Source organism: Ictidomys tridecemlineatus, chromosome 7 (assembly GCF_052094955.1).
Source record: "Ictidomys tridecemlineatus isolate mIctTri1 chromosome 7, mIctTri1.hap1, whole genome shotgun sequence".
In the NCBI taxonomy this organism is placed as follows: domain Eukaryota; kingdom Metazoa; phylum Chordata; class Mammalia; order Rodentia; family Sciuridae; genus Ictidomys; species Ictidomys tridecemlineatus.
This window is the reverse complement of record NC_135483.1, coordinates 155,107,279-155,117,408: the sequence shown is the minus strand read 5'-3', so window position 1 is coordinate 155,117,408 and position 10,130 is coordinate 155,107,279. Positions and strand designations below refer to the sequence as shown.

At 37.6% G+C, this 10,130-nt stretch overlaps 1 protein-coding gene across 1 annotated transcript in view; it reads left to right on the top strand.

Moving 5' to 3' along the window:
- The first annotated feature begins 1,290 nt into the window (after positions 1 to 1,290).
- Col5a2 (collagen type V alpha 2 chain) overlaps positions 1,291 to 10,130 on the top strand; it is a 133,663-nt gene continuing 124,823 nt past the window's right edge. Inside the window, exon 1 of the mRNA XM_005324386.5 lies at positions 1,291 to 1,637. Coding sequence (XP_005324443.1) covers positions 1,541 to 1,637 — 97 coding nt within the window. The 5' untranslated portion in view covers positions 1,291 to 1,540. The remainder of the gene's footprint in view (positions 1,638 to 10,130) is intronic.

The window sequence follows — 10,130 nt, the reverse complement described above, 5'->3', positions numbered from 1 at the left end:
AAAAAGATAGTAATTCCTTACTTGTCTAATCTCATTTTATAACCTCTCTTTTCTCAATATTTCTTTTATGCTTAATGCATTCTGCATATATGTATATGTTCTGGCTCATATTTATTTGTTTTATGCAAATTTATTTTCTCAGCATCTACTTTTGTTCCTTAAAGGTGATGGGCATGCTTTTTATTTCCTTTGTGTCATCCTCTCCCTCCACTACTTGGCCTTGTCCTGGGTGGGGGGTCTGATCATTACTCAATAGCTGACTACCCTGTAGTGTGTGGGACATCCATTCTGATTCTTTCTTTTTGTTCAATTATAAAGAACACACCGAGGGTCACTAAGATCTTGACAGGCCTGAGGTTTTCATAAAAGTTTACAGATATTGGTCTTAAAAGGCACGTGCAACTGGTTCTGCCATATTTCCTGAAAAGCTGGTCCAGGATTGATAACACTACCATCTACTTTTATGCAGCTCTTTGCAATTTGGAACTTAGTTAATAATATATTACTCATTTTAGTGTCACCAAATCCTGAGCACTCTTCAGGGCAAAGCCCTTTTTTCAAACAAGAAAATTGGAGTGCACAGAGATAAAGGACTATGTGTACGTCTACAAAATTGGTGAGTGGCAGATCTGGTGTTTGAACTGAGCTTTTCTGCATCCAAAGGCAGCGTTCTTCCCATTCCTCTGCAAGAGCTCAGTAGATTATTTTTCTACACAATAAAACTGTCTGTGAAAGAGGAATCTGCAGATGTGGCCCCTTAAGAGAAATGGAAAGAACTTAATTTGAAGTATGATGTATTTCAAATTCATTTGCCTAAAATTGTTTGTTTTTTTTTCCACCTGATTTTACCTGGACTTCAATCTAATACTCCCCTTCCAGAGTATGGGATAAGAAACACAGTCTGAGAAGGAGACAAGAATCCTTTCTATGTAGTCAAAAGAAAGGGTTAAAATGTGACTCTTTAAAGGTTTAAGGTGGAGGAGAGAGTCCTGAATTACCCAAATGCCAAAAATTAGGCATTTCCTCTCTATGTCCTTTTTCAGCCTATAGTGGAAAAAATAAGGGGTGTGAGTCTGGAGAAAGAGTTTAGGGAGGGGAGAATAGGATTCTTTTCCTCTAACAGGCTTTCTTTAAAAATAAAAGGAAAGAGAAATAAAAGTTTTGTGTCTGTTATTTCGCTCCATCTGTGTTTAAAGCATACATGAAATTGGGACAGTTTCAGGCACCAAGAGGCGTGTTCTGATTCGGTTGTTTACCATCAATCAGACGGTTGCTTGGCAGACACTGGATGGTTATGAGCCTGAACAAGCTGAAAGGGGGCAGGAAAAGAAGTGGAGGCAGCATTCTTCCTATTTAAAGCTGCATCGCTTGAAAAAAGTTTTCACAGACTGTGCTGGAGCTGGTGCTGAAAAAGGGGGATTGCTGAGGCTGCCCTGGTGCTGGTGCTGAAAGAAGAGCCCACAGCTGCCTTCATGGTGCTACAATAACCCCAGAATCTACTCTTCACTCCCAGGAGGATCCACATGTCTAATATTTAGACATGATGGCAAACTGGGTGGAAGCAAGATCTCTCCTCATTCTTACTGTTTTATTAGGGCAATTTGTCTCAATAAAAGCCCAGCAAGGAGGCCGGGATGGTGAGTTTGCCTTTTGCTTTGCTTGCAGTGTTTATGGCTCGGTTTGGGAACAGAGGTGGAATGTTAAGCCTCAGGAAGAGCATGAAGAGGAGGCTCGGTTTGAAGTTTGAGAAGGGGGCTGAAGGATTTGCACCTGGGAAAGGGGATGTTTGTATATCGGGAGCGCCTCTACCTGCCCTTGGAGGGGACACTGCTAACTACTTACTTCGAGGGGGAAAAGCCCAGAATCGGTTCCTTAGCTTGAGTGTGGGAGTGGGAAGTTTAAAAGACTCTTCTTCAGTCGGAGCGCGAGGGGCACTTGAGTTTGCAGAGAGGTCTGTTCTGTGGGCTGGAGCTTTCCGAGCGGGGAAAAGCCTCAGCAGAAGCTGGGTAGGGTGGAGTCAGTCTTTCTTGTACGGAACTTCAGCTGCTTCATAAAATTCTTTGTTTAGAAAAAACCCTGCGGGAACTCCGATAGCTCTGATATTTCTTTGTCTTTGGCTCCCCATTCTTTTCTCTTTACAGAGACTTAACTTCTTTTTCCCAGTTCTGTTTGTGATCTTACAGTTATTTCTGCATACCGAAAGGGAGTCTCCTTTATTTCTCCAAGACAGAGGCTGATAGAAGCCAGATTTCTTAAACAGTGGTATTTTCCCACCCCACTGACTTGATTATCAGGACAGTGGTGGTTGCCGGTTGGAGGGCGGGAGGCAGGAAATCAGCATGCCTTACATATAGCTTATTTGGCATGGAGTACTTTTATGGGCATTTCCCCCCGCAGACACAAGCTTTGGTTTTGTTTTGCTTTTCGTTTTTTCTTTTAAAGACAAATCTTGCTTGCCTGGTTACTGAATCCCCCCCCCCATGTGATTTGCATATGTTAGGATTGGGATATATGGTTAAGCAAAACTGCATGGCTAAAGGAGAAGATAAGAATATTTTTAAATTGGTTCCATTGATTGTTAAATCCAGACTCTTGAGGGTGGAAGTTTCAAATACATGCAGTACTCTTCTAATAGGCCCTTACAGAGTTTCATGACCATGAACATCAAACTCGAGCTTTTAAAACAGCACATGCATTATCCTTTCTTGTTACTGTCTTTCATAATCTCCATATTCATTTGTATATGTGTGTGTTATATATTCTTTTTTGCTCCTCTCCCCTGTGTACTTTTGCTCTAAAGATGTTTGTAAAAAGTAGCAGAGACCATAAGTTCTAAAAACTTTTAAAGAGTGAAAATAAAAATCTGAAGTTGAAGATTCAACAATCTGTCAGGAGTCCCATAGAGGGGGCACTTTTCTAAAATCTTGGAATTTTTTATGTTGCTTTTTTATGATTCAAAAAAAATGAAGCAACTTATAAAAAAGTAAAAACGCTTGAGTTTCTTTGTAAAGGCATGAAAAACGTGTTGTTTGCAGGGATAGGGGAGGTAATTGAACAGAAAGTAGAAGTTAGGATAAAGGAGAACAAACATAGAAAAATTAATAGAAATAGAAAATCTGATTGTGAAATCCCTCACCAAAGTGACCAACTTTAATTTTAAACTTTCAGTACAACTTTCTTCCTTAATTTATTTTAAAATTAATCACATTTGTAAGGCATAGAAATAATTGAGAATGTGAATAAATAAATGTTTCAAAAGGCATATAGGAGAGGCCATATGTTAAAACCAAAAAAACAAAAGAAAAAAAACAAACTTTCTAAATAGTTGTAATTACTCTGTAGGTGTTTCTGAAAAATAGGGAGAACTTATTTTTCCTTACTACTGATTTACATAGGTGTTAAGAATGTGATGCTTGGTGCAGTGAAGTCCCCACCCTGAACCAACCCCTCTCCCCCACATAATCAAATAGCACAGAAACTGGAATTCCAAACATCAAATTTTATAGAGAACAAATGCCTCTATTTTATTAATCGACCTGCGTTAATACATGTGATAAAAATTCAATAGCAAAAAGAGTACTTATGGTCTTAATTAAAGATAATACAGAAAAATGTTCAGAATACAGTATGTTCCAAGCTATTTACATATTGTATGTACTTACCATGAATATTTTGATGTCTATTGATGTCCTATGGATACTTGCTATACTTTATTTTCCCTCTCTAGGCATGTTACAAGATTAGTAAAATTGTCAGAATTTAGAAACTCTATGTGATTTTTGAATTTGAGGAAGAGAAAATTAGATAAATAAATAAATGTCTAAGGTCTGCATGTTAAAAAAGTATGTTTTTTTTTTCAAATTTTTTCGTATAACTAAGCCATAGTATTAACTTTGTATACAAATATGTTTCCTTGGAAATGTAGAGAACTGTTATTGTATGTAAGTGCATGTTTATGAGCTTTTATTTTTATGACTTAAAGGTATATTTTACTGGGGTTATTTTCTAGAAATGTAAAACATAAACACAGTGTCTGCCTGATGGAAATACATATGAATAACATCAAAGTAAATTTAAAAAATTTTTAAGCATTTTAGGTCCAAATGGTACTACTTTTCCATAAAATTTAAGAGCTGATTTGATTTTTGTTTAATTCATAAAAACTGAGAAGAAAAAGTTTAAGAGTTGGGCTAACTTCAGTTGTAACTATTAAATAACAAAAATAAATGGGTCAAGATGACCAAGTCAACTTTTCAAGTGTGTGTGTGTGTGTGTGTGTGTGTGTGTGTGTGTGTGTGTGTGTAGGGAGGTTTTGGAAGGTTCCACACTTGTTTTTTTTATAAGAGCAAATACCAGAGTGTTTATAGTGAAAATAAAAGTCTAACATCTAGGGAGCTATATATATTCTTATTATTAGAAGTAGGCACACTTAATCTTAGAAAATAATCTTAGATCATTGCGTTCAACGTTGGGTGAGCTATGGCGAGAAGGAATGGTGCAGAGATATAATTTTATTTCCAATATTATAAACTTCAGTGCTTCCAGGGGCCAGGCAGGTAATATAAACAAGTGAAGCAAGTGAGTATTTGTACATTAATAGGGGATGATAGAGCTTGTGAAGAACTGAAGATGCATGTCCATTTTAAGCATTCAAAATTAATATTTTCAGAAAGTATTGCATAAGCCAAATAAAATACATCTGAGTGCCAAATTTGGCTCATGGATCATAAATTCCCAACACCCAAACTACAACGCTGCACTGGTCTTCTATCCACAAGTCAATTTCTGATTACTAAGAGGGGCTCACAGACCTTTCTATATTATGATCTCTTGTATTTTATGGTGTTAAAACTGTCATTTATCCCACTATGAAGAAGCAGAGACTTAAAACTAATTAGTACTTGAATGGTATCATTTCAAAGGAGGTATAATATATGGATACATAGTTTAACATACTTGTTTACTCATAAATTATTTAAAACTCATTAGTCTTGAAATAGATATTGTAGATCATATGGGACATGCAGACTTGTATAATGGTTGTTTTAATTTGAGTCCAGCTGTATTTATCAGAATGTAGTAGTTTAAACCCCTCCAAAATATGGATGTATATATGAGGGGTTTTTTTTCCTTATGTAAAAAAAGCTTTTAAATAATTAGTAAAGTGCTGGTATATTCCACAAAATCTTCAGGAACTCAAATTTTTCTCTTTCTCATCTTCTGTCCCTAGGGTATAGTTTTTGATTTTATTCCCCTAGATGGCTGCTGGAGCTCCAGCCATTATATGTACTTTCCAGGCATGTGAAAAGAGGAATAGGAGAGAGGAGCTAAAGACTGTGACCCCATCCTTTTTAAAAATTGAGAATTTTAAGTCATTTAAAACTTATAATTGGCCAGAATTTAATCTATGGTCACACAAAATTTTAAGGTAGTCTAGGAAATAAAGCCTTCTAGCTGGGCAGAACTGGCAATGTATGCCACTAACTAGAATTTTGCTATGTAGGATATAAGGAAGAATATTTATTAGGAGGCAACTCTAGTTCTGGCCATGAGCATATGTGTTGCCCACTTTAATTGGAAAGGATCTTTTAGTTTGAATGAACAGAATATCCTTGAGTGGTCAGATGCACTCTGGTTATTAGTTATTATTGAGCAGACGGCAGAGCCAGAGTCACTGGCACTTAAATAATAGGCTGCATGTTTTTCTGCTTCCTACTTCTCTTCAGGTAAATTTAGATGTATTTAGAACTTTCTTCCAAATGAAAGTGAAGCTGTATTCTGAAGAGTATGCATATGTAGACTGGTAGATCGATAGGTTTAGTGGAAATTTTTATATTGAACAATGCAGTGTATGCTTTAACTATGATTCAGGTTGGTTGGTAAGCAATCCACAGATCAGTGCTGAGTTGACTGCAGAACTGGGGATCTGGTTACCTATATAGGTTCTGTCTAAATATCCTGATTTAGTAGGTACTTATGTGGGCTAAGAATCTTTATATTTTCAAAGCTCTACAGAGAGCTCTGACTCACACTGGGAAGCACTATATTAAATCTCTGACTAACCTTCTTTTTGCTCTGGATGTAGTCCCCTTGGCTTCTATGTTCCAAAGCTACATTCTGAGGTTTTGGTGATGTCTCACTTACTAGTCATTCCCTTTACTCATAAGGGTGACTGAAGTGTGTAGGTAAACCATTGCAAATTCACCATAATTTCTGGAGAAACAGCCAAGACCCAAAGGCCCCTCAAGGTGGGTTAGGTCTACCATTCTACTCTGCAAAGGAGGTACATTAGCAAATGTGTTTCCAGGTGAATGTGTACTTTTTGCTTTCAACCTTCTCTGTCTCTTCCTGCTCTTCACACCTTCAGCACTGACACCATAGGCCTGACATTCATGGTGCTGATCATTCTAGACATGCACACAATGCAGGATGGGTTGTGTGTGTGTGTGTGTGTGTGTGTGTGTGTGTGTGTATGCAAAAACAGGAGGAAGATTTGGTTTAAGAAGCTGGGACTTACAAGTTTGGAATCATGTATCTGTGGTCAGAGAATGAAATCTCTTTGAAGCATTCAGCCTGGCCCAGGTTGAAGGATAATTCATGTGTCATCACTGGCCTTGTGTGGCCTTTGAAAGATGTTGGAACAGGGACTACCAACTTATGGAGCTAATGTATTTTTTGCTCTGAGATCACAAAATTGAAAAGTGTAGGCTTACATTTGAGAGAGCTAGTAATGGTAGGGGAAAATATTAGAATTGTGAATAATTAATGTAAGGTATACATTTGGGTAAGTTGCACAAGGTTGTATAAAACAAGTCTATCTTAGAGTTAATGACATAATTAATTCTTTGGCATAATATTCTATATGGTCTATATCCCTGAAATTGGAAACTTCCTCAAAGATGTGACATGAGACATTCTCAATTTACTAATAAATGTGAGGTATTTGATTTTTTTAACTATAAAACTTACAGCTTGAAAAAGTTTTCTGGGCTCAAATGGAATTGTTAAGAAGATACTGACAAGTTAGTTTTCCTTTATGTTTCTTTCTATGTAAATTTCATGTACTCATCTAAATTTCGTGTTAGATGGATGAATGGTCATATTCTATATTTACAAGGCAATCTACTCTTGGTATTTTATGAAGCAGGGACAGTCAATTCAGTGGGAATTTTTGCTTTAAAGGTATGACCCATATTGGCAGCCTTAGGTTTTTAATTTTATTTTATTGATACACTCACAACTAAACCTTCAAAAGAAAATCAAGATGGTTCCATCTTATGTTGAATGAATTGTCTAAGGAATAACATGTCAGGGAAATTCCAGTAAAACATTGTTTCCCTTATCCATATCTTGCCTTCTAAAGAGAAAGCAGTAATGTTAGCAACATTAATAAATTAATTATTAACATTAATAAATGAATGGAACTTGGTCCCCATAACATTCTGATAAATATTAAACTAAAAAAAATATTTATCTTTCTTTTAAAATTTAGGTTTGGAAAGGAGAAAGAGTCTCATTTTCTTTCTTTTTTTCCTTTTCTATTTGGGATGTCTATTTAATCAGAATTGTGAATTTAGCTTTTTTTTTTTTTTTAAATTACCGGGAATTGAACCCAGAGGTGCTTAACCACTCAGTCACATCCCCAGCCCTATTTTTTAAAATTTTTATTTTGTTTATTTATTTTTATGTGGTGCTTAGGATCGAACTTAGTGCCTCACATGTGCAAGGCAAGTTCTCTGCCACTGAGCCACAACTCCATCCCTCCCAGCCCTATTTTATATTTTATTTAGAGACAGGTTCTCATTGAGTTGCTTAGTGCTTCACGTTTTCTGAGGATGGCTTTGAATTTGCAATCCTCCTGCCTCAGCCTCTGGAGCCACTGGGATTACCCGCATGAGCCACTGTGCGCTGCATGAATTCAGTTTTAAGGTAACAATAAACTACATTGTTGGTGGAAACACCACTTTCAACATAGAACCACAGCCTTGTAGTATTCTACATAGTTTCACGGGTACAGAAAGCCTTAAACCTCACAGAAGAAAACACCTGGGTCCTGGTCATTGTTCTCTTTAGCAGCTCTGCAACCTGCAGAGTCCTTTAGCTTCACTGGGCCTTCACATCCTCGCGTTGAAAAAAAAAATTTGGGGGTACCAGGGATTGACCCCAGGGGCACTAAATCATGGAGCCAAATCCCCAGCCCTTTTGTTTTGTAGTTTGAGACAGGGCCTTGCTAAATTGCCTCAATAGTTAAGTTGCTGAGGCTGGCTTTGCACTTGTGGTCCTCCTGCCTCAGCCTCCTGAGTCTCTGGGATTATAGGCCTGTGCCACTGCACCTGGCTTACATTGAAATTAAGGAAATAGTGCTCACTTGTGACAATCTGATGGGACTTTTAGGAGGATCACTTGGGAAATTTACCCAAAGGTAATTTGAGAGTAACCAAGACACAGATATTGTAGGGCAATCTATTTGATAAAAACCCTAGTATATAGTTTTATAAAATTTTCACTAACTCTTTGAATTGTTCTGAAGTACCTTCTGAATTTGTTCTCCAATGTATTGTTTGTGCTCATCTCATTGAGAATCTTGCTGTCCCAATTGTGCTCTCATTTCTATAAATTGAAATACTTTCTTTCCTTTGTCTACCCCATTTCATCTGCAAACAAGTGCTGCTCTCTGCCAAGGCCCACGTCTAGCTCTCTCACTTATCTTTTTCCTTAGTCCACCTGCTTTAAAGGACCGTTATAGTCATCTGTCCCTGCTTCCCATGGCCTCACTCTGACTCTTGTACTCTGACTCTGGACCCTCCATTCCACCTAAGTTGGTCTGGTAGGACGAGGGTGAGCATTGTGCTCTCCCAGTGGCTGCTTTCTCGGTATCTCATCAGGCCTTTGTCTTTTATTTGGCAGCATTGACTGGTCCAGCTTTCTTGAAATCCTGTATGCTGGAGATTCTTCCCCCACCTCTCTGACCCTTCCCTCTTAGCTTCATCCATGGGTTCCTTGCCCTCTTTCCTCCCTTAGCGCTTTGCTATTCATATGTTCATAGGTTTGTTGGTTCTCTCTGGATGGGCTCTTCCTAAGCTCTCCAGGAATCTCACACACTGTCAGTCTTGTTTCACAGCTAAATGCAGATAAATATCAAATCTCTCCAGTTCTGATTTTTGGCATGAACTTCACAAGAATATATTAAATAATCCAGAACCACTTCAAGTTTAATGTATCCAAAACTCCATTAATAATCTTCTCTGTAAGGCTGGATCATTTTTCTTATGTAGATCTATATCAGATAATGGCAACATCATCCAATCTGGACATTCAATCAGTAAAATTCTAAGCAGTCCCTAAGCTCTACAATTTTACATGATAAATATTTATGAAACACCTCTACTTCATCTCTTCTACAATGTGGTTCAGGCCGTCTTCATCAATTGCTGGATTACCACAGTAGCATAGGAATTGACCTCCTTGCCTTTTATGTGACCCCTGCCCATCTGCACATTCCATCTGCAGCTAGTGTGATATATAACTAAAGTCTGACCTTCCTTAAACCCTTCTCTGGCTCCTGAAACTTTACCAAACAATAATGTTCAAACATCTTAGCATGGCATAAATGACTGTCCTTGATGTGGCCCATTTCTAGAATTTTAGTTACATTGGTTGTTATTCTTTGCCTCTAAGTACAGAATTTTTATAGTGCTCACCTCCCAACACACACACACACACACACACACACACACACACACAAACACTTTGCTTTTTTAAAAATCTCTGTGCAGATCTCACTCAGAACTAACACTTCTCCTTAGTTTTGATCTAATTGTTCCTCCTTTACCATCTCACAGAACTCGGTGCACTACATAAACCATATTCTGTTGAGAATGCTTTCTTTCCATGGATTCATGTTACATGTTCCTGCCAGATTTGTCTTTCTAAGACCTATTTTTCTCAGGTCAATCCCCAGTTTAATAATTTAATCAGACTTTTCTATTGCATCATACTTAGCACACCATGTTGACAAGAAATCCTTGCGTGTCTACTTTTTGTTAAACCTAGAATGCCAGAATCATCCAGCTGACTTTCAAGGCTATTTGTGATCATCTTCCCTCTAACCAAATAACCATTATTATAGC